The following is a 24924-nucleotide window of genomic DNA, read 5'->3' as shown; positions in this document are numbered from 1 at the left end:
AGTCCCCAGACAAAATGACATCAGATAGCATCTGGAAAAAAAAATAAACGTACCGTTTTATTGCGAATTAAACCGGAAATGCAAGTGATAACGATCTGATATTAGACAAAACCACATCAGATATAATCTAGAAAAAAACATAAAATTACCAGAAATTCATGCAATAATGATAATAGACAAAAACTAAATCAGATAGCATCTGGAAAAATTGTAACTATTTAAACTGGGAACCGGAAATGCACGTGACGTCACTGATTTAAAATACCCTGGCAAGATTTGATTTAAAAATACATATATTTTCTTTTGATACAATAAGGCAAGTAGATTTATGTGTGTTTTTATTCTATTATGCAATTTTATTATGAAGTGACCTTTGGTTTCTTGAAAGGCGCCATTAAATAATATTTATTATTGTCAAAGCGCACCATGAATGTTGAGTTTGTTGACGTCACATGTATTTCCGGTTTTTTTCAAAATAAAATGGTTTTTTTTTGTTTTTTTTTCAGATGCTATAAAATGTATTTTTGTATAAAAGCATGTCGTAAGTGCGTGCATTTCCGGTTTCATTTGAAATAAACTGGTGTGTTTATTTTTTCCAGATGCTATCTGATGTTGTTTTGTCTGGTGACTTTTATTTTAAAACCTGAGATAGTTTGATCTGACCGAGGTTTGTCTGACACCTGACGATGTACAGTCTCCAAATTAGCAAAACTTTGTATTCCTGCTTTTAATTTTTTTTAGACTTGTTTATCTGTAAATGGTGCTGCTTGAATTGTGAATTTCTCTACTAAGATAAATAAAAGTATCAATCTAATGTTGTTTTGTTTGAAAGCCTGAGGCTGTTTAGTCTGACGGAGGTATGTCCGAAGCCATTTGGTCTGATACCTGACGATGTCCTAAAATGTAGACCGTATCATGGTGACTTATTTGATTTTGTGTGCCTGACATCTGTTTTTTCTTTAATGTCTTAAGTCAGCATTGAAGCCAAATGACTAGCAACCATGTGACCAGCAACACGATGTTGCTAAAAGTGAATTATGAGGTTTTAATAATAGATTTCTTGCTAGTAAATATTAGTTAATTTGGTTTCTTTTTGTTTAAATCTAGTTAATCACTAGTAAAACTAACACTAATCAAAGTAGTATTTGTTTTATTAACCATCCCATATTAACTTTTCTTTAACTATTCTATGATTATGATAATGATCATTATTATTTATTATATTAATTGTATTACACCTGTTCCAAAATTCAAATAGTGCAACACTGATAACATATTTTGAAATATAAGCTAGCAAAAATGAAGTGCTAAACATATTCTATATTATATAGTGTTTTTTTACAGTCTACATTGTTGATGAGCACAGTATTAACTTTCTCTTCTTTTTGGACCCAGTACTTTTCATTTTTTCGACATGACCCGTCTCTCTTCATCATATGTCTGAACAATCTGGCCTTCCTAACTTTGTCTTCTCACGTTTCTTTATTTATAATTATGAGCTACAAAATGACCCACAAACTCGTGCAAGCATTAAAGTTTGTTTAAAAAAAAAAGAGTCCATTAAAGTTGTTAACATTATATGCATATTTTTAATTCAGTTTGCATTGCACAAGCACACACGGAAGTCAGACTTTCCTACCACGCACTGGACAAAACAAATAAATCGAGGACAACCCACTGATTGTGCGATAACTTCCAGACTGATGCACGCAAATCAATTACTGTTTAAGGACAAACTAATTTCCTCTCTCCTCCAGCGAAGCTTTCACAGTGAATTATTCTCTGACCCAGCATCTAAGGGGGAACAGTGCACTTTGATGCCTGTTTTTAATAGCAGCAGCAGCAGCAGCAGCAGCAGCAATGAAAAGGCTGTTTATTTTTACATCAAATGGTCCTCAGTCTGAAAGAGAGTTGAGCTTTAAATGCACAGAGGAAGATGTGATAAAGAAAATTCTGTCATCATTTTGGAGTGATGGAGGCAAAAAAGGTACATTTTTATTAGCTGGTGAATGATGTTGGAGACAAGACAAATACAGTCTTCTAATGCTAATCATTGTTGAATACAAATGTTTGAGCTAATTTCTGTTTTCCTTCTGCGTCATTGAATAAAATCAGAGATTGGTTTTCTTTGCCATAAATACGAACAATCTCTGTGTCTAATCAATCAAATGTTAAATAGATGCATCGTAATTGTTTCAGTATGGCAAGCTTCATTCTTTTCTTTTTTAGATTTTAATCACGAGATTGCAGCAGTTTAAAGTGGCTTTAACATCTTTAACTAGCAACATAATCATAATCGTGTCATAGTGGATGTGCTCAGAGGTGTTTGTCGAGGTACGCACCTGATGCAACATGGCTTGTGTATACACAACAATAGAGCAGCATGCATTAGAACACATTTTATGTAACACAAAAGTGTAGGCAGGACTAAAGATAGGCTTCTACCTAAGATGTTGATTTTAGTTGCTTGTATTTGATTTCTGCTGAGTACTCCTAGAGAGAATATATCCTTGCTGTGGGATGGGAAAGTGTAAAGAACACTTAAAAGCTCATTAGATGGTTATGTGCTAACCTTTGGTGTCAATCCAATAGTTATTTTGGATATTGATCCATTATTGGAAAAAAAAGCAGTACATTGGATTATATTTGTCTGTTTCTGTATTAATCACTGATGTGATAATTTATATAGACGTAAGCAAAATGCCAAAACAAAATGATTTGCTTACAGGGAAACTAATGTGTTGATTTGAGTGTGTCTTAAATTAATCATGGACTCTATTATTCTATTCATCTGTTATTTTTCTTGCACATCAAACACTCAAGTTGCAGTCAAAGTTGTATCTGTGTTTCTACCTAATGCATGCTCTGTCCTCTACAGGCTGTCCCTTTTGGTTTCTTCAGGAGAATGAACATGAAGTAGAATTTTTGTAAAATATTAGGAGAAAAAAACAAGGTACATTGTAATTCAATTTAGCCATTTTCATTGTCCATGAGAAGATTCTTAATTGTATAGAAAATATTTGATTCAGAACCTTGGAATTGGAATCTAATAAATTCCGGGAAGTCACTAGGATACCCAACTGAGAAGTTTAATAAAACCAAACACACCTGCAGTTTTCGGGGTATCCTTGAGGCAAATAAACAAATCTATGGCTCCAACCAACAGCCCAAGCTGTCTGAAACATGTGCAACATTTTTTGAACATGAATATTGTAGGCTTAGACCGGTGGTTCTTAACCTGGGTTCGATCGAACCCTAGGGGTTCGGTGAGTCGGTCTCAGGGGTTCGACAGAGCCTCCGCCACAGAGGTCAGGACACACCCGAATTATCGTATACATTCGTGATGACACACCTTGCTTGGCCATCACTGGCTGCAGATGATCATGCTACATGTATGTAGCCTTATCGTGGATTAATAGCGGTGTTTTTTTTAATACTTAGCTATACAATTTTAGAATATTGTGTTCTTTTTTAGTCATAAAATAGGTTATAACATTAGTGAAATAATCAAGACGATATTTGTGTTGATTTGGAAGTAGAAAGTTTGTATTAGGACACCCCTACAATCATGTACTGGTAAGTTGTACATTAGCTCTACATGTCCTTTTTATCAAAATCAGACTCAGAAATCTTTGCTGCCAGTGTTGTAAACATAACATGCATTTGTTGTGGCGACAGAACAGAATAAAATAATGAAATAAATTAACACACAACTAAATGACGGCTGATCCTAGACGATGGAAGTTGGGTGAATAGTGCAGGGCTGTACTGTGAAGTCCATCTTAAACTTTCATGAGCCTGATCCCTTATCTCAGTTTCCTCATTGTTGTGCCAGAAACACAAACTTAAGTCTACAGGTAATCGATTAGCCAGTTAGAGAGAGATCTTAATCTGGCAGCCGTACGCTAACCTTAATCTATTGCTCTGTTGTTGTTGAGTACATTGTTTACTTAAGCACAGTTCTGCATTATTGAACATGTACAGCGAGAGAGGTGTTCTCCGCTGGCGTTCACAGTATCATCTTAGAAGAAGAAAGAAATGGTTGAGTTTCGATCATTTGAGTATGGCAGACACCTGGCAGGTTTATCAGTGACCAACTAGATCTACTCTGTCTTGTGATCTGAGCTCAGGAAGCTACTATGTCAATGCAAACGGTATCTGGAATGTGTTTATACGCTGAAAGGTTTTAAAGTAAGATGTTGTTAACTCCTTTGATTCTGGCACACGGACGGCAGACAGATTATGTTATCTGGTCAATCCACACATCTGATTGACGCAGAAACACACAGCTGGCCAGATAAACCCATGAATGTGATCAGTGGGCAAGCGCTTGACGTCAGCGGAGTGTTCCAGATTATTTAATGTTGTGCAAATGTGATGCTTCACTTTGAGGACTTTTTTTTTGCTGCGTTTCATAACATCGCGTGTCAAGAGGATTTATGTGACAAACCTCACGTTACATCTCAAAGGATATGAAGTGTTTGCTGACCCTTTCACTTGTCGTTTGTCACTAACCATTTTTTTTTTTCTACAGCCACTTGGCTGGTGCCACACTTGCTGCCGTCGTCGAATTAAGCCAGTTGCCATGGGGAAACAGAACAGTAAGCTGCGGCCAGAGATGCTCCAGGATCTCCGGGAGAATACAGAGTTCTCCGACCACGAGCTGCAGGAATGGTATAAGGTAACACAAAAACCCTTTCCATGAGTCAGAATAATTTACTGTTCACTTGAGCTGGAGTGACACACTTGGTGGATATTTCAGGGATAATTCCATGAGCCTCTTTTTTTTTTTAGATCCACTTTATGCGAATAAATACTCTAGATAATATTCCAGAGAGCATAAATATTAATGGCACGTTGCAACATAAAAGGGTGATTCGAACAACAAAGAGAACTACCACCACAGAAGTTTGCAGACGACAAAACCGTCATCTGTCTCATCCAGGATGGACAGATGTGTAAACAGGCAGAAAGCCAAACACATGTAGAAATGTTTCAGACAACACAAACCCATGCCGTAAATAAATTCCTTTTTTTTTAACCTCTTTGAATCTTTAATGTCCCTTTTATTTCTATAAATTTACCTTTTATGGAAATGTATTTTACCTCTTAAATTAAATAGAATAACAATAATAGTGAAAACATTTTGTAATAAAAGGCCTTTGTCATGTTTTTCATATCACACTTTACTAAATCACTAGTATATCTATCATGAATTTATGCATATAATATGAAAATAACATTTTTCTAAAATGCTTTAGAATGGTTCTAATTCATAGTAGTAGTAGTTCCTCTCAAAAGTCTTTTCATAATTTAAGCTCAAAGCTCTTTTAGAAAACAAATTCTAAATATTATGTGCAATTATAATCACAACTAAATAGTGAAAATGTGATACTATGGCAGCTGAGCTCTACTGTAAAGGTTTGGTATTCATGGGGAAGTTTTGCCGTTTTGTAACATAACGTCAAATAAATGTTTCAAAATCCAGGAAAAGCGATCCAATATAACTTAAAAAAGGTAGTGTATTGAATAGCGGTCTTTGTCTCGACACCCTCAAATGCTTCATTGAATACAAAGCTTTCATTTTACCCCATAGCGTCAGCAGCTGTCACTTGTCCACTTCATTTGTCAAGTCAATTTCTCTGATTGTGAACTGCTTGCACTGAGAAGATAAGATTAGTGCTCCACATGATGAAGTGATTGACCCCTATAGCGAAGAATATGTGAACATCCCTATATGTGCATGTGCGTGTGTGTGTGTGTGTGTGTGTGTGTGTGTGTGTGTGTGTGTGTGTGTGTGTGTGTGTGTGTGTGTGTGTGTGTGTGTGTGTGTGTGTGTGTGTTAAAGCCGTGTGTGTAATGCATGGATTAGACCTATGGAACATCTGTGAGCTGTCCTGAATAATCGTATAAATAAATGCCATATTGACCTGAAGATCAGTGGGTCACAAAATTGTTAACATACAAGAGCCTGAACTTCAGAAAGACAGTTTATTTGCCAAATTATAAACGTGTTGTCCTACTAAAACAAGTGTTACATATTACATGTGTGACAGAAACATGGAACAAACTGGACCCATATTGGTGTAGTGACTGGAGAACAGGTAGACTCGAGACACGCTTAAAAACAAAAAAAAAACGAATGAAAAAGAGGAAAAAAGATGAACAATCAAAGCAGATACAGACAAAACCAGAACTCAGATACAGAGGAAATAAGAACCAAACAAGAAAAAACAAGAAAAACAATAGAACCAAAAATAGCATAACGGTCAACATATGCAACAAATGGAAAGAATTTGGGAGAAAAGTACTCGGAAAACTCTAGCTCAAACAAAATACAACAATAAAAAAACACTTTAATTGTAAACTTTACCAACATAAGAGTATGGCTTATCTTACACCACGGACAGGAACCAGGAAGCTTAAGTAGTGTTAGCTGGTGTTGATTGCTAATAGGTTAGATCTGGGTATCATTAACCTGTCACTATAGGGAAACTCAAAGGACTACACAAAATAAAAGCACAAAACAATCTGGCAGTGGTTAGCACGATCGCCTCCCAGAAGGTTGTCAGTTAGCTTCTAGGCCGGGAGGGAGCCAGCTTGTGACTTTTCTGTGTGGAGTTTGTATGCTCTCTTCGTGTTGCGTGGGTTTACTCCGGGCACTCCGGTTTCCTCTCACAGTACAAACACATACAGAGGTTGATTGGAAACTTGTAGAAATTATCTATAACAGATAGAAAATGAATGAAAGAATCTGACAATGTGGACAGATAATAATATTTATATAATATATAATTTAGTTTTTCTTTCGTCTTTCATTCAGGGATTCTTGAAGGATTGCCCAAGTGGAACCTTAAATGTCGAGGAGTTCAAGAAGATTTACGCCAATTTCTTCCCGTACGGTGACGCGTCGAAGTTTGCCGAACACGTCTTCCGGACATTTGACACCAATGGCGACGGCACAATAGACTTCCGGGAGTTCATCATCGCCTTGAGTGTGACGTCCCGAGGGAAGTTGGAGCAGAAGCTCAAATGGGCCTTCAGCATGTACGACCTGGATGGAAATGGCTACATCAGCCGGGAAGAGATGCTTGAGATCGTACAGGTGAGACAGTGCTGGTTGTGTTTCACTATTTAGATTTCTGTAAGTGCTTTTAGCCATGTAACTGTTGAAACAATACACTGTATTCATTAAGCGCTTTTAGTCATCATGTAAATTAGATTTCCTGTACATTTCCATGCCTTTGATGAGTCATCAGGGCTAACCACATATAGATCTAGCATCTCATCTAGCCGTGACCCTCATGGTTAATGACTATAATGATAAAAGGAAGATGATAGCAATTGAAAGTACAACTTTGGCTATCGAAACTTCACACTTGTACGTTTGAATTGCAGGGACGCACGGTTTGAAACGGTCTTCCGTGAGTGTCATCATCAATAAAGGCTGTTAAAAGCGTAATGAATGTCATGAAAGAGGCAAATAGTGGATTCATGACAGGCAGTTCATTTACATGCTAATTATTTCATGCTGCTTCCTTCTGCTCCAGCCAACAAGGACACACTGTGTATCCTTGTCCAATTTGGCCTTTGGTTATTTTCGTCTTCCGCCTCCTATGTATGAGAGCAGGGGGTCCACACCTCTTTTGCACCACAGACGGGTTTAATATCAGCAGTAGCTCATATGGATTGATCTTCCTATGCGAACAGAAAAAATATATAGAATTACCAGCAAGAAAACAAATGTAGTAAAAATACCTCTCACTTCCGCAGGAGCCCTGGATTTCTTTACAGGCTCTCTTTTGGAGCAAATTTGAACAAAACAAGTAAAGCATAACAGTTACCTTGGAGAAAATGTGAATACAACAAAAATTGTATATACATATAGTGGTTCACTGTATTCAAGGATAAGTGAGCCTGTATTTGGATAAATATATAAACATGTAAATGTTAGAAACCTGGGTGTTTTATTTGACAAAGACATGTCGCTAGTTCAACACTGCAGAAAACCGAACAGAAACTGTTTCCTTCAACTGAGAAAAATCTCTAAAGTTAGGAAAATGTTGTCACAACATGATCTGGAGCTTGTAATCTGTTTGTGTCTTCTCGTTTAGACGATTTTAACAGTTTTTTTTTCATGTCTAAACAAGAAGGAGCTGTCTCGCCTGCAGTTGATAAAAAAAAATTCTGCAGTTTAGACCTGCTCTAGTAGAAGAACTCACATTTCTACGATCCTCAAAACTCTGCATTGGCTGACAGGATCAATTTTAAAATTCTGGTTCTTACTTTCAGATCTATTTATGGTCAGGCTCCTCCTTACATCAGTGATCTGATCCAGCCTTACACCCCAGCTCGGGCTCTGAGGTCTGTGGATCAGAATCTACTGATGGTTCCTGAACACGGTTCAGGACCAGAGGAGAGAAATCCTTCCAGGCTGTTGCTCCTAAGCTTTGGAACGATCTTTCTCTCTCTCTGCGCTTGAGGGAGTCTCCTGAATCCTTTAAGAAACATCTTAAGACATTCTTATTTGTGCAGGCTTTTTCTTGATTTTCTGGGACTCGTGTGTTTTTCTTATGCGTCTTGGTCTTTTAAAGAATACATTTTAACTGTATTTTGTTTTTGAATGTTAAAGCTCTTTGTGACCCTGGTCTAGAAAGGCACTTTACAAATAACCTTTACTTACTTATTTTATTTAGACCCCTTTATCTCGACCAATCTGATCCTTGTGATACAGAGACGTGATCGTGTAAATCCCTTCTTCTGAGGGTTGGATATGAAGTGTTTCTACTCATTAAAGGTTGATGGGAACATATATAGGTCAACGGAATTATTTCTATTGTAAGCAGCAGCTTCAGTAAAGAGTCTCAGACTAAGACCTTCACAGAAATCTGTTCCATCTCTTTAAAAGGGCTCAGAGATGATCATTATATGATTACCCAAGATCTTTATAGAGTTATAAAAGTTACTCATCTTCGTCGTGGGTGTTTCTAGAAAATATGCAAAAATTCTTTTTGTGGTTTTGACCAAACAAATATTGTTGTCAGATGTTTTCTCCCATGGCAAATATGTCCCTGGCAAGGGACCACAAAGATGTAGCACTTGCCTTGATCGATTAAAAACTTAAATATCTCCCCCAACAAGTTTTTCTTCTTAATTATTTCACATTCATCACCACAGAAGGTGTTGAAAAATGCATACCCATCTATCAATGTAATTCAATGTATATTTACTTATTTAAAGTAATTAATTCAAATTTAAATTTTTGTTAAGGAGATGCAGGATAAAATTGAGACGTTAAGAAATAAGAGTATAAATCGGCTTTTACTTTAAAAATCAACATTATATTAATAATAAAAACACTGCCACCTGAAGACTGTAAATCAATAGTAGAGGTGGTGGCAGACAGTATCTTTAGATAGATGATCATCAAACTGCTTTACAGCAGTGAGTCAGAATTTTTATAAATACTGAGAGATTTTTTTTTTTTACCTGGAAAAATAGAACTAGACAGTGACTCAATATGGAAGCTTGTTTTGTAAAAGAATCACATCCAATGTGTGGTAAAATAAATTACTATGCAGTTATACTGCATCTTACAGTGAAAGAAAGCATTTTAGCTAGTTAAGCGTAAAAGCAAGATGCAAACAGTGAACTGACTGCTCCGAAGGTTCGAAGACAACATCGACGTTGTTTATTTAAGGCACAGGCATTACATTAGCATTGATTGAAGCGCTTCTATGGGATGTTCAACCTGCTTGTTAATGTGAGATAAGCAGAGAGATACAGTTTTAAACGCATTTGCCTTCTGAGGCAATAATGGAGCTTCTAAGCAGACACGGACCCGAGCACCGACACGTTAAGGCTCTTTACAGCCAGACTAATGGCACAGGTAGCAGCTCTGGTGGCTGTACTTCTATCACATTGACATGTGTGTGTGTGTGTGTGTGTTGTCTCAATGGATTAGAGAGTTAAATTTAACTGGACTTTATCCCTGAGTGTGCAGGATACTGGGATTATCCTCCAGCTCATTAACATCGGACACCGTTGAATGAAAACACTTGATGTTCAGACAGATAACTACTTTATTCTTGTCCTTAAGATAAACAATAGTTTACCACCATCAGTGACAATACTTGGCTCATATAGCAGATCAATGATGTGTATATGCCGTGACAACCCCCCCATGTCCTTCGTCATAAGGGGTCTCAACTGCTGCCTCACGGGGTTCTCAACGCAGCCACAGATCCACATTCAACTCACAGTGATTTATATCAGACGCCTGACTTTATTTTTGCTTCATTTAGTCCAGCTCTGCTCTTCGCTCGACTTCATTCCCACCGGCGAGATTCAAGTTTTGGTCGCCCCACCCTAACTCTCTCCCTCTCTATTCTCACAGGCCATCTACAAGATGGTGTCATCTGTAATGAAGATGCCAGAGGATGAATCCACGCCGGAGAAGAGGACGGATAAGATCTTCCGACAAATGGACCTCAATAACGACGGTGAGGGGAGGAGGGTTGTGGGTAAATGGACTTGCGGTGCGTCAGGGAGGGACAGGGACAGAATAAATGCCGATTCATTTTTCTTGAAAATGTTCTACTTGATCTAATAAGTACATCCGTCATTCACTCTTAAGATTCAAGGTTAGTGTATTAGTATCAGGAGGTACAACATGTTTTACAGATCATGTTACTCAACTATAAACCGAATGTAAAGACAACCATCAGATACATGAAATGAAGATCAAATCACAATTAAGAAACAGTAAGAAAAACAATCATAAAATATAAAGTAAAAAGTATCTAAACATGTATATCTCCCTGTGTATTACTAAAGTGCAATCAGGATCACCAATTTTTGTGGCTAAGAAAATATTTCTGTACCTTTAGGGACCAAACAACGGCACCCCAGTCGAAGAATCTCGATTTTATGATTTCTCTAGCTGCGTTTCAAAAAATAAATGTAGTTTCTTGGGGAAGTAAGACTTGTTTAAGGGTTCAGAAAAAGGATAACATTCTCAATGCATTAATAAAATATAAGTTAGCAGTAATCCTTGAATAAACTACTGCCTTTTGGGTAATTTCCAGGTCATTTAAAAGTAATTCACAGTTTGAAAAATAATGTTTCATTAAAATAGTGCCATGACAAATATTATGAAGCCCTTTAAAGTGAAGATATAATCCCACCAAGTTACTTTGGTCTTCTCCCAACAAGGCATTTTCAAAATATGCAATTGCATTGAAATGAAAAATGACCCAGAAATGGAACACGATGCAATACACAAAACGTCCACAAGATGGCAAAATTTCGAGTCCAAATCTCAAAGTCCAATTATAAAACCAGAAGTCCAAGAAAATGAGGCAAGGGTGGCTGCAAGGCGTCGGATCCACTACAAAACAAAAAAAGGTTAACAATTTAAATCCAGAACATACCAAAGGAAACACAAAGCGCTGACAGGAAATAACAGAAATAATGTCCAAGAAGCAAAGTAGGTTCACTAAGCGAACAACTGAAAGCTTTACCGATGGTCCAGAAAAAAAAAACATGCTGACGCCGACTCAGGCCATGAGTCGAGTCTTTACGCAGCAACACTAATTGTCCTGATAGTCGACAGCTGTGGATCTTGCCAAGCACGGCGCTCACAGACTGTCAAGAGAGCAACAAAAAAAACAGGAAAGCACTGTTCAAAATAAAAGGGGGGATGTGACAAAATATCGACGCTTTTTTTTAGTCATATCAACACAAGGAAACGTGGTGAATGTTCAATGATCTAGTGTTTACAAGACAGTGGCTCAGACTTCTACTTAAAAAGTTTGGAGACTTCATTGAAGAACGTGGAAGGAGAAAATTAGAAATAGGTTTATCTGATTTTAAAGGATTCAAAAAAAAGAGGAAACATAAGTTTAGTCTCTGCAGCCACTATAGTCATGCATTTTTGTTGTGTTTTGTAATGTCTCTTGTGGGATGCATGTACTGTCAAGTGAAAAAGAATCTCCTTTTTAGGACAAATATATATATATATATATATATATATATATATATATATATATATAATATAACAATGTCCACATATCCTTTTCTAGTCAGTAAGTTAAATAAACTTTTGATTAATTGTACATTACAACTGTCTGGGGTTCTTCTTTGAGAGGAGGAACCACTTGTCGGACTAAAGTAAATGTTTTTAATCATTTTGTGGTTGCCTTGTAGGGAAACTGTCCCTGGAGGAGTTTATCAAAGGTGCCAAAAGTGACCCCTCCATCGTCCGGCTACTCCAGTGCGACCCCAGCTCGGCCTCCCAGTTCTGAGCCCCCCCTCCTCCTCTCTTGGCTCCAACACCGTCCCCTCTCGACCCATTCGAAGTTAATGCATGATTGTTTTTGTCCAATTTTTTCGGTTTGAATGTGTGCGTGTGCGTCTGGTTTTTTCGGGGAATGGTTTTTAAGGAGAGGACCCAAGGCTGCATCCAATAATGTGACAAAATGTGTGTTTTCTCTTTCTGATGAGCATTTCGTTCACACTCATGTATATCATGTATATACTGTATGTCTATGTATATCAGAAGATTAAGTACGTTTGTTTTTTTCGTCGATGCTGAAAACGAAATGGCATTGAACGGCAGTATTATGTAGCGTAGCTTCCCATTCTTAGGATGGAGGCGAGAGGAGACAATAACTCTCCATGTAAAGCAGATAAAAGACCCATGTTTTATTTATTTACTTCATTATTTTTACATGTTCATTTGTATATAATATTTTTGTTCCTACGTCATTATCGAAGGATTTTTATTCTCGTTATTGTTCTTTTGAAATATTGAAGACGTTCATGTAAAGTTTTACATCGACACCAGAGAGATGATGAAACGTCCCTGCTCAGAGAGAATGTTGGGAACGAGAGGTTGATCAAAAATATCTTTTTGAGCCGAGTGTTTCTAAAGTAGGGCTGTGCTGAGTGTGTAAGTGTGCATGCACGGTGCGCTCGAGGCAAACTTTTGCAGTATTATCTTGTTGTGTTGTTTCTTAAAAAAAAAAAAAAAACTGTTAGTATTACATGCAGCCAAGCGTATACACACTTCAGTTTTCACTCCCGCTTTGATGAGTTGAATCTCTCGGGTTATCGTTGAGTTTAATTTCTCAAATGAGGAGCCTCACCTTTGCTTAGATAATCATCCTCCGGGCGCTGACATCGGAGATAAGATGCTTGATTAATAATCCGACATCTAAGCGAGGTGTGTATCCATCTTTAAATGGCATCACGCTGGTTTAAAGACAAACATTTCGAAAAACCTAACCCAGGTATGTCTATAAATGAATCCCTGTTGTTCAACTTGGAGTAAAAACATGTTTATATGTTTAGCTGCATCAATAAATTTCATTATCAACAAGCACCAAACTGATAGTTGTAACCGTCACTGTACTGCATGATCCCACCGACTTCTTAAAAGCTGATAAAAGTCCACTAAAAAGCGCACAGCGGCGTCTCTCTGCAGCTCTACGGCTTTCTCAGCTTGTCACCAGAGACACAGTGATTGAATTTTACTTCTGTTACTTATTTATTTGGACCTCCCTGAACTCTCCTTCCACCTCTCCTTCTGCTTTTCCTCTCCTCTGATAAACAGAGAACTCACCAAGGGCTCGTTCATCACTCTGAATGCTTTTTATAACCTCCTGGAATAGTTTGCTGATAGAGCCGGTGGATGATGGGATGTGTTTCTCCAGGTGTTTCACAGGCGGCGCCACATTAGGCTCACACTTATGAAGGCTGATTTTTTAACATTGAAATAACTGAATTTTCTGCCCTGCAGTTCAAACAGTATGGTTCACTTTCCCCATACCAAGATAATGATATGAAAATTAAGTATGCTCTTACTGACGGATAAAAGATAACTGATTTTATTTTTATTTTTTTAAATGTATTTAACGGTTTTCAATATAATAAAATAACCTTATCTGCTGTTAAAGTGAAAACAGTTATTACGAAGAGCCACCAGTCAAAAAACTAAATGATAAATACTTATCGCGAACATGTTTGGAAATATAAGATAGCTACACAATAAATCTTTACGTAAACAAAATTAACATTAATCAGACAATAGAAATGGAAAAAAATATATATAATATATATATTTAAAAAAATAAATATATATATGTATATATTTGTTTCTTTATATTTAGCTCTAAATGTTGATCCACATTAATGACTTTAATTCACTGAAGGGTGATTTATTGCGATTTAAATAATAATCAATTAAAATCTGATAATTTAGTTTAAATTTTAGTGACTTGATAAAAACAATCAAACAGAAAATCTTAATTTCCCCATGATTATGAAAAATTAAAACCCCATTCAGTGCCACAACCAGTTACAATAAAAAATAAAAGAAACTACATTTGATGATACATATTCGATTCTATGTCGTGGTGAATTTGCAATTTAATATAATTAAGATACAACAAAGACATTTTACTGCCATTTGATTTTCTTTAATTCAAGAAAAATGTTTTTTCTCCTCTGCTGAGATCCTAAAGTGATGCTTCCACCTGCTGACTAACAAGAGAAACTACACACGCCAACCCTTTTCTATTCAGCCTAACAGACTTTCTTGTTGTGATGGTTGTATATCACTCTCACTCTCTCTCATCCTTTCCTCCCCCCTTTTCTTCCAGACTTTTCTGTTGCATGAAAACCTCACAAGAGGATGTCATGTTTGTTTGGTTGGATATGAAATCTATAATATATTAAAATATGTGTTTTAAGGCGACATGCGTTTTTGCTTTTGTTGGCCGTCATGTATTTAGAAAATGTTAAAAATGTGTCATCTTACAGCTCGGAGGAAAACAGTCATCGAGCTACAAACATTCTTCTGACTTTACCAACATGTCTTAATGTGAGCGTGTGTAACCAGTTCATCCAGAAAGGTAACTTGCTAGTACTGCCATCACTGGTACACTATGTCACCGTGTCAGGACACAAATGGAACAATAACACATTTATAACGAAGACTAATATATGAGAGTTACGCCTTTATTTAAATAATAGACTTTGCAGAATTATTTAAAAAATATATATTTTCAGGTTTCAGTTTCAGTTTGTATGTTTATTAAAACAACATGTTTTGTAAATATCACAGCTGAAAAACTTTAAGCAAAACAGGAAGTAACATCATCATCACACACGCATACATTTGCCAAGACTCCCCCAGCTCGTCTAGCACAGGACTTTTTGTCAACTTCTCACCAAAAAAAAAAAAAAAAAAAGATCACACAAGAAGCTTTGGCCCTTCAAAATAAAACACCCATTCTTAAGGGAGTCCAGGTTTGTAAAGCAGCTAAAACCAAGCAGTAAAAACTCGACCGTTGGTAAACTGGCCGAGGAGGTAGAGATAAAAAACGTACTTAAAAAAGAATAATTTACCCAGAACAATAGTGTATCTCTTATTGCTTAAAGTCGATCCGATAAAAAAGACATCTTGTGAGTTACAGCAAATACTTACAGGCTTTATATTTTGCAGTCTGAGCTTCAGCTCATCTTTTGAAACAGTCAAAGGTCCAGAGCTTTAAAGTCAATCCTGATAATGCATCTACGCTCTGTGGTGGCTTTTAAAAAAAAAAGAAAGCTAAATCCAGAAGCTGGACCTGTCGACTGTCCCCCTGCTCAGTAGCTGGTGCTGCTCTGGTGGACTCATCAGCGTGGGGTCCCGGGTCACCGGATAGATGGGTCGTCTCTCAGAGGGAGGAAGACTGCTGTGTTTGCTGGACGGAGTCCTTCTCTGATTATAAGAAGTCTCTCGGACGAGCCTGTGCGGCGCGGCGTACTGTGGCGGGCTGCTGTAGCTCGGAGCGTCGGAATCTCGCGACGGCGTTCGTGAATAGCGGGTCAGGTGAGCGTCTGTGCTGGATGTTGACTCGCCCTCTAGTGGTCTCACCGCGTTAATCTGAAACAACATGACTTTGTTATTTCTATGATGGCTGTTATTTAAAGTTCAGATCTCACCCCTCTGTTCTCTCCAGGCTTGCGCTTTATTTGCCGGCGACATGGTAGACCCAAGAAGGAAGCGCAGACTGAACAGCACCGGGCCGACAGAACCAACTGGGCCACACAGGTCACGATGAGAGGCACCCAGAGGATCAGTGTGGTGCTCTGAAAAAGATAGCCTAGCCGTTAGCTTCAACTATAGGTTTATCAGTATTTATCTTTCATCGCCAAATGCATCGATTTGAAGCAGGTTTTTAATACATTTGTACCACGAACCAGTTTTTCTTCAGAGAAAATAGGATCTTTTTAATAATACATTTCAGACAGTAATGATATAAACTGTTTTTTTTCTTTCAGTGCAGCCTGGTAACAAATACTGACTTGGGTACTTCAAGTTTTTTTTCTCTTTCTTTCAAGAATTGCCATGAACATTATAATGACTCCCATACAGAGAATCACTGTGATTTTTAATAAATTAGGAAATTAAATATGATAAAAAAGCTAAAAAACCATACACCTATGATAATAATCATTGCACTCAATTTAACTGACTCCTTTAAGAAACATCTTAAGACGTTTTTATTTGTTCAGGCTTTTCCTTGATTTTCTGGAACTCCTGTTGTGTTATCAGTTTTATCTTGATCTTTAAAGTATATACTTTATTGAATATTGTTTTGATTGTTTAAGCGCTTTGTGACCCTGGTCTGGAAAAACACTATACAAATATAAATGACTTACTTACTTACTCTGGTAAAGTGTTTAAAAAGATTTATACTTCATGTATGCATTGTATAAGTTGATTTTATAATCCAACAATTTATAATCGTGCCTTACAAATACTAGGTTAATACTCAAATGCTACTGCTCACGTACTCACATAAATACGTGTGGGGTCGAAGGGACACTCGTTGGTGACGCTGGAGTAGCCGATGGCATCAGGGAAGCGGCAGTGAGTCAGCAGGCTGCGTCCTCCGTGAATGATGGCCCTCACCACCGACACCGAGAGTCCTATGGCCGAAGCGGCCGCCATGAGAGCCGACGCCAGACCCACCACGAAGACCGACAGCGTCTTAAGATGGAACAGATGTGAATATTAGGCACTTGTGCGATGACAAATGTAAACTAATTCCATAAGTTACTTCACGAAGGTTTCAGTCTGAAGGTTTTTAGAGCTTTAGTGATCAAGTTTGACGTTCTTGGTCTAAAACCTAAACTAGTAATGTAGAGAATACCATATACACAATGACACTGATATAGGTCTTTAAAAAACAAAATAAAGTAGTTCTGACAGTTCTTTCTAAACGCATTCGTTTTGACATTTTTGCTCTTTTGAAAAGTAAAAATCGTGTAATTTTCTTCAGTAATCTTAACTTAAACATTGGATTACTTTGTAGAATACTGCTGAATGAAAATACAAAAAAAAAAGAAATTTTTAAAGGGAACATTTACAGACAAAACTGCAGTATTTATTCCAATATTGTATCTGATAATTTGCTGAAGTCAATAAATAAATGATTTAATTGTACAATGATAAAAGAAAAGCTCATTGATTGCCGACTAATTCTCTCAACTGTGTGGTAAAGGAAACCACATTTAGTGGTTTTACAGTAAGTCTCGTCGTTACAGTGCTGTGTAAACAGCCATGTCAGAGGAGGGAGTGTTGAGGCGACAATAATACAGGAATAATACAATATGAACACGGCCATTAATCCCAAACGATCAGGACTTCAGGTCACAGGTGAAGCGACAACAAAGGAAGCAAACTGGGTGTGGTTTGGATCACGACACTTCACCTCGCTCGTCTCGTCTGAGCAGCTGAACCACTGAATAAACAGACGTTTTTTTATTTCATTCCTACTCTGCAGTTCAGACGAGAACCGACCATCTGAATACACTTGAGCACTCGTCTATGAGGTTGTAGTGATGTTGAATCTTAGGGCCTGACTTCTCCTCCTTGAATCATCTGAACTGTTGTTAGCATGTGACATCAGCGCAAACACAGAGATACATTGCCTTGATCGACCCCGAGGATTCAAACCTCTTCAACCGATACCTGATCCAACTTGAGAGGCTGTATTGGACCTATACCTAGTGATGGTCGGATGAAGCTTCATGAAGCAGTGTCATGTTGTTTAGTGGTCAGTAGGTGGCGCCATCAGTTTAAAAATGATGTGACATTAGTAGACACAAATACACAAAAATAAAACATCCATCTTGCTACACATTACTGTTAAAAGAGCCAGTCAAACAAAGGTATTCTAAAAATGATGGCGGTCAATGGAAAAAACAAAACAGTGTTGTGACTTTCAAATACATCCATTCTATATTTTTAAAAAGCCTGGCAAATTTTTCCACTTTACAAAGTAATTTGTGTCAGTCAGCCAAAAACAGTGACCTTGGCAGCGAATTACTAATACTATTCTCTTGCAATCTACGTCTTTGGTCAAACCACTAGAATCTGCATTTTTTTCTACTTTTTTCAATTTAAAAACCTGATTCTCTGCAGCACAGTGTGCCGGCATGTTTTTCAGCATCACGGGGCTGTCGCTGACAATTAAGATTCTGTGTTGTGATGATTATTTTTTTTAATATTGAACTTCAGCACATTTAAACACGAAGCAGAAATTCTTATTATATAAAGATCAATCTCCTTGTCCTCAGCTGGTCGTCATGTATTAAACATTCTACAGAACAACAACAACAAAGAGGAATGTAAAGAATCTTTCACAACTTCTTGTTCTGTTGCTTTGACATGAAGCTGTACAACACACTGACTTTGTTCTGAGTATTGAATGAATTTAATTGACATATATAAGCTGCTTATTAAATAGCTAAACATCTCAGCATTTCTTTTTTTAATTGTAAATTCTGACTGGCTCATCCTCATGGCTGTGACAGAATTTCAATTAGAAGATGGATTTCCAATCAGGAGTTACTGACCAGGCATCTGCTTTTCTTGTTTTTGGAAAGGATGATTGTCAGGATGCCCACGATGATTCCCTGATGACACAAACCAAATAATCAATGTGCTGCGTGGAAAAATTGGCTTTTCATTTCCTTCATCTGTGATTGGATTGCAGTGAAAGAAAAACACAATACAAGCTGCAAAGACACGGCACAGATCGTGTGCTGGAGGAATCCATTACTGGATCAGTCAATTTGGAACAAACCAGCAAACACAAGCGTGTCACAGTTTAGAGTCGCAAAATACTCTCCTGAGGAAACTGAAAAATTAACCAGACAGGTCAGAATTGTATTCCTTATGTTTAACTCTAACTTAAGACACATTTAAATGTACTGGAAAAGACTGAGCATGTGGAAATGTGTCAGCTTTAATATACTCTTTAATTTACTTTAATTTGTTGTTGATAGAACCCATTAGTGTTTTTGGACATTTTCCCTCTTTTTTTGAGGTATTTGTTGTCCCTTAAAACAAGTTACAAGAAAAAAAAAGGGCATTTATGTAAAAAAAATATTTACACTGTATCAACATGTGTTTCATATATTTTGTTTGTGGTTTATATTGAGCCCTTGTGTGACCCGAAGACCTCAAAACAAATGTGTTTGAGCTACCCCAACTCAAGGTGAACGACCTTCCTGAAATACATATGCAGTGGTAGAGGTCATTCAACACAAGGCATAACTCAAATTCATTTGATTTCAGACCCCCAGGTCACCTTGACACTGAGATAAAACAAGGGTTAAATGAAATATTTATACAAGTAATTAATATTATATGGAATAACGGTTTAATTAATTTAATAATATAATGCCATAATTGCGCTTCATTTATCCTTACTTTTCCTTGTTACTTTTGCTTTGTTTTTAAACGATTAAACATCATATTTAAGATATTTTATACTTAATTTGACATCCAAATAGTCACAGAAAATAATGATCCACTTGGGTTACTCAACTTCCCACACATTACTTATTTTTACAGTTCTACAGTTTTAGAGTTCATTAAAACAGATCAATAGTTGTTTTGAATTAAGAAAGAGGCACTTTACCCCTCCTTGCCAAATGTCTTTCAAACATTTAACAACAGATCACTTTGGTATATCTGAACAGGATCTCTCTAGAGTATCCTCCCCGTTTTAAAAAGTACTACAAACTCTCATCAGTTGGTTTGGATAATTTACTCTATTTTTGGATTAATTATGTTCTTATGAGTGTTTGGCTGAAATTTTGTCACATTTGTCTTCTGTGCCTTATCTTGTCAGAAAATATCTACCACTAAAAGAAATTAACAAAACTTTTTTGACAATTTACTGTTAACACAATTAATTAAATCAGATCTAACTTAATGGATCCGTTGGGCAAATTCCAGGAATATAATGAGTCACTTTCAGTGTTTGTTGTCCTTGACTCCAGATGTGTTTTTTTACTTCTCAGATCAGTATCCAAACTCACCAGAAGTCCAGATGTGAGTGCCATCACATTAGAGATGGCGTACTCCATCGCCCTGGCCTGCTTGTGGAGGTTGATGTGCCGGAGTACAACGCCGTGCACCAGCGCCGCCAACAAGAAGTTTACATGTCCAAGGACGATCTTGACCAGCCCCATCTTCATCAGGACAGGAGGCTCTTTTAGGTTGCCACAGCATAATCCTAAAGAAATCAGATTAAGATGTAGAAACAATGATAGATGATTGTTGCTAATAAACCTGGTTCTGTCAGGTTTTATACAACGTGTATCATCAACAGTACAGTCTATGGTTGTCTATAGCTTCAACAAATAGACATCACAAGTCCAGGTTCAATGACCTAGTGTTGTATCGATCCAGTGTACAGAGGCCGTGGTAGAACCACAGGAGAGATGTCACTCATATTAATGATTAGCTAAACAGCACATAGAGGAGATTCAAGCTGTAAAGTAAAACTACTGAGGTGAAACAAGTAGGTGATTTGTCCTTTAACAGGTAATGCATCAATTGCAGAACTTTGTTTTTCATATCAATTAACATTTTGGAAAATAGAATAATAATCTCTCCTCCAAAATATCAATATTTAAACTTTAAACATTTTTTAACTCCAAATGTTGTTGTGGAATCTAAAAAGTCTGAAAACTAAAGTTAGTCCAGCTGTTTTCAGAGTGGGGGTCACAGGTGACCCAAATATTTCGCATAATTTGCCAGAAAATACAATAAATACAAGCAAAGTGCCCATCTTATCTGCTGTGCAAGATTCTGCTCCTAGAGAAGCTGGCATTTTATTTTCGTCAAGAATTTGAAAAATATGAGGCAGAATAAAAGTGTGACTTTAGAGCCAATAGTAAAAAGCCACAATTGCCTGAAATGTTTCACAAATGATACGTTTAGAAAAGGAAAGGCTGTCCAATATTCCCAAGGCTGACTTTAGAAGTGGAAAAATACAATTGAAAAATATAAATAGAATATGTTCCTTTTACAATCCTGGTTAAATCATGAACACAGGTTGGAAGAGACAAGGCAATTCAGGAGAATCTTTTCAATTTAAGTAATTAAGTGAGTAATTTATATTTGTAGAGCAGGGTCAATAAGCGCTTAAACAATCAAAACAATACTCAATAAAATATATACTTAAAAGGTCAAGACAACACCGAGACCAACACAGGAGTCTCAGAAAATCAAGGGAAAGCCTGAACGAATAAAAATGTCTTGAGATGTTTCTTAAGGTACATATGTTTTAATGTCTTTACCAAATTTGGATAAATTTAATCTGATAAACGTAGAGTTTCTTATATTATGGACAGTAACTTTGATCTATAACAAACCAACAGAAACTATTGGTGCTCACATAAACACACCAATACATTTCAAATTAAATTTCAGATCAGGTGTTCACTATTTGACTTGACAATAACCTCACTTTAGCAATTATTAAAAATTCAAATAAATCACATAATGTATATAATCATAATTACATTTTCAAATGTTTTAAATGAATAAACATCCCCTTTTTTGTTTAACGTATAAAAAGACTTCTCATATTTAAGTACATTTTAAAAAGAAGACAACATGTGACTAATGTGGACATGTATGTGTCATGAAGCAGCAACACAATACTTGACCAATACTGGAGCATGCATTTATGTATTTAAGTATGTTGCTGCGTTTCCTTGTCAAATGTCATTAAACATATTTATGAAATGAAAAACTGGAAGGATATTTATTCTATTTACTCAAATCCACTGAAGCATTCAGAACACCTGCCGACAAGAATAAATAAATGGCAGACCTGAGAAGATACTATTCTGGTTTACCCTGTTTGAGCGCTCATATAGCAGCAGGAATACACTTCAAACAGAGTTTTCAACTCGGTACAAATACACACGAGGCTTTAAGAATCCATTTAAAGCGCTCTTGTTTGTTACCTGTCTCCTCCATGGCTGACAGCTCCCGGGATTATTCGTCCATGAGTTTCGAGAACGTTGATGGAAACAGTCGAGGTTCGTGGAAGTTTGCCATCGCCATGTCTTTTCAAAGTAAGACGCACCCCACGCAAACACTTCTTTTAAAAGTCCCTTAAGTGTTATTTAAGTGTGAATCCATATTATTAGGAAAGGGAAATATTACGTATTTAATGTTACAAGTTATTTAACCAACCACGTATTAACCAAAGAACATATTATAAGGAACAATTGTGACATATACCTCCCACCGACTTTTATTTTGAAGTTGCAGAATGAATCTCTTTTATACAGGTGAGATACAGGTGTGTGACATTGCTGCGGGTGGATTGTTGCTTAAAAAAAGAATATTTTTTTACGTGTCATTAGTCGTTCTACTTATTAAAACAACTGTATTATTAGTTTTTGATCTCCATTTGTTTATTTATTTATTTTTCTCAGGACCTATTCGCGTATATAAGTAAGTAAGTAATTTTTATTTGTATAGAGCTTTTCTAGACCAGGGTCACAAAGCGCTTAAACAATCAAAATTATATTCAATAATGTATATACTTTTAAGGGCAAGATACAACTGATAACACAACAGGAGTTCCAGAAAATCAATATAACGTCATAACAAGTTAAGATATACAATCCATACAACCACAAACAATAGACATATGATATGTGGGGAAAGTATTCTGAATAAAAAAGAAAGCATAATAAACAGCATATTTGTACGATTTTTGCCGAGGTTTACTGGCATCTTCTGGAGAAACGAGGTCACTACATAAAAAGGGAATTCGTGTGTTATAAAGACTGTGTGTGGTGGAGACCAAATGCAAACTAATCATGAACATTATTAGAATTTTAGAAAGTTTTGCAGTAACCCACGGATAGACACCAGAGTTCACAGACACTCTCACCATATGTCCAACCTTGGTAAAGTGAGCCCCGAGGGACACAAGTGTGATGACTGTATTACTATGGCCCTCAAGAGGTCAGAATATATTTTTATACAATACATATTACATGCTTAAAATAACAATTTAGCTTTAAAAAATGTGCATTTCATATTTTTTTTTAAACTTTTTAAAACTCTTTTTTATATAAAAGGATATTATTTTTCCTGTGGTTTGTCGGCCCCTCACAACAGTCAATGTATATCATCTGACCCCTTGAGAGATGTAAGTTTTGATGGACACAAACCTTTTGTGTTCACCCTGGATTATTATTTATTTCGCTGTGTCTTCAAGCAATGCAAAATGGTAAAACCAAAACAATTATGTCAGCTAAGAGGACAGGCTGTTGCATCATAAATAAATAATAATTTATAAACATAAAATAAACATCACAGATGCTCAGAGCTACACACAGGACAGATGCTCCGACCATGGAATATGTGAAAATAGTCTTTTCGGTCGTGATATGTAACAGTCTACCATGTTTGGACATGGTTGGACGTTACACTGGACCTTCCTTGGTAACTTGAAGATGTCGTAGACGTAGTGGAGCAAGTAGAGGAAGATCCCTTCAAAGGTTGTCTTGATCAAAAGGCTCATCAGGTACGTCCACCAAAGCCCTCCGTGCTTCCGTCCAGGGTTGATGTACAGTCGATCGCTGCCACCGTGCTTAGCTATGTACTTCTACCTCTCTGTAGGCCACGTGCAGCACCACCATGAGTGAGGGGCAGGTCACGAAGATCAGCTGGAGAGCCCACAAGCGGATGTGAACGATGGGATAAAAGTGATCGTAGCAGATGTTGGCGCAGCCTGGTTGTCGTGTGTTGCAGTCAAAGTGTCCCTGATCGTCGCTCCAGACTCGCTCTGCTGCTACTACAAAGACCAGCACCCGGAAGACGAAGGCGGTGTATTTGTTGACCCTGCTCAAAAGACCTTGAAGGGACTTCCAGTCCATGACTTGAACTTTAAGTTGAGCATCAAGGTCTGGTCTGGGAGAGCAAGGACAGCATGGTTCAAATGGCATAAATGAAAAAGAAAAAACAACCTACCTGAAGAAGAAGAGTCTTCTGCCTGGTGATCTTGCAATGGCTCTCCAGTATTGAGATGCTAGAAGAATCAAAAATGCTATCTTGGCAAAAGACAAGCAAACACAGATTCATACTTCGTACACACTGCTATATAGATCATGGCAAACATCTAGGAAAATGGGACAGAGGTTACTATTTGTTGACGCATTGGAGAACTGAAAGAACACAACTTTTATTTTGATTTCACAATAATATTGTCAAAATATTTTTAAAATACTTAAATTGAAGTTACATTTTCTTCTTTGTTTCATCTTCCTCCATTCAATTTAGTTATGGCTCCCTTTTTCAATGGAAGTACAGAATTACATAATAATTATTCTCTTTTGAATGTTGTAAATATATTTTTTAAATAAACACACCTCAGCCCCTTAAATAAATTCACATTAAACAATTATTTTGGGGCTTTATGCCTACCAAAAGAAGATAATCTCATACTTCCCGTCTGCTGGCTGGATAATGAACATTATTTAATTATATATATTTTTATTTATTTTATTAATTATTTAGCTGTATTAGATAAGGTTATTGTACGG

The 24924-nt window shown here is 36.9% G+C and overlaps 2 protein-coding genes, 1 long non-coding RNA gene and 1 pseudogene across 3 annotated transcripts in view; 2 read left to right on the top strand and 2 right to left on the bottom strand.

Moving 5' to 3' along the window:
• LOC148084464 (hippocalcin-like protein 1) overlaps positions 1-14752 on the top strand; it is a 40699-nt gene extending 25947 nt beyond the window's left edge. Inside the window, exons 2-5 of the mRNA XM_087787542.1 lie at positions 4535-4681; positions 6824-7105; positions 10397-10502; positions 12208-14752. Of these exons, the coding sequence (XP_087643668.1) occupies positions 4586-4681; positions 6824-7105; positions 10397-10502; positions 12208-12305 (582 nt within the window). The 5' untranslated portion in view covers positions 4535-4585 and the 3' untranslated portion in view covers positions 12306-14752. The remainder of the gene's footprint in view (positions 1-4534; positions 4682-6823; positions 7106-10396; positions 10503-12207) is intronic.
• The window catches only part of LOC148084459 (uncharacterized), a 267620-nt gene that overhangs the window by 187192 nt on the left and 55504 nt on the right, over positions 1-24924 (top strand). The gene's annotated exons all lie outside the window — the stretch shown is intronic.
• On the bottom strand, positions 15008-22406 carry LOC148084463 (transmembrane protein 54-like). Its single transcript, XM_087787521.1, has 6 exons — positions 22327-22406; positions 20386-20582; positions 18913-18972; positions 16850-17041; positions 15991-16137; positions 15008-15931 (listed from the first exon to the last, which is right to left on the bottom strand). The coding sequence occupies exons 1-6, from the start codon at positions 22337-22339 to the stop codon at positions 15614-15616; spliced, it is 927 nt and encodes a 308-aa protein (XP_087643647.1). The 5' UTR covers positions 22340-22406; the 3' UTR covers positions 15008-15613.
• On the bottom strand, positions 22358-24258 carry LOC148084462 (gap junction beta-3 protein-like; annotated as a pseudogene).

This window comes from Callionymus lyra, chromosome 3, assembly GCF_982586985.1.
Source record: "Callionymus lyra chromosome 3, fCalLyr1.hap1.1, whole genome shotgun sequence".
In the NCBI taxonomy this organism is placed as follows: Eukaryota; Metazoa; Chordata; class Actinopteri; order Syngnathiformes; family Callionymidae; genus Callionymus; species Callionymus lyra.
The sequence above is the reverse complement of the archived record's forward strand: the minus strand, read 5'-3'. Positions and strand labels throughout refer to the sequence as shown.

Bases quoted from the DNA above. Each gene is read 5' to 3' on its own strand.
- LOC148084463 (XM_087787521.1), bottom strand. The intron at 18,973-20,385 runs GTGAGTTTGGAT...TTGTGTCATCAG, and splicing joins CACTCACATCTGGACTTCTG to GGAATCATCGTGGGCATCCT. The intron at 15,932-15,990 runs GTGAGATCTGAA...ATGTTGTTTCAG, and splicing joins AGCCTGGAGAGAACAGAGGG to ATTAACGCGGTGAGACCACT.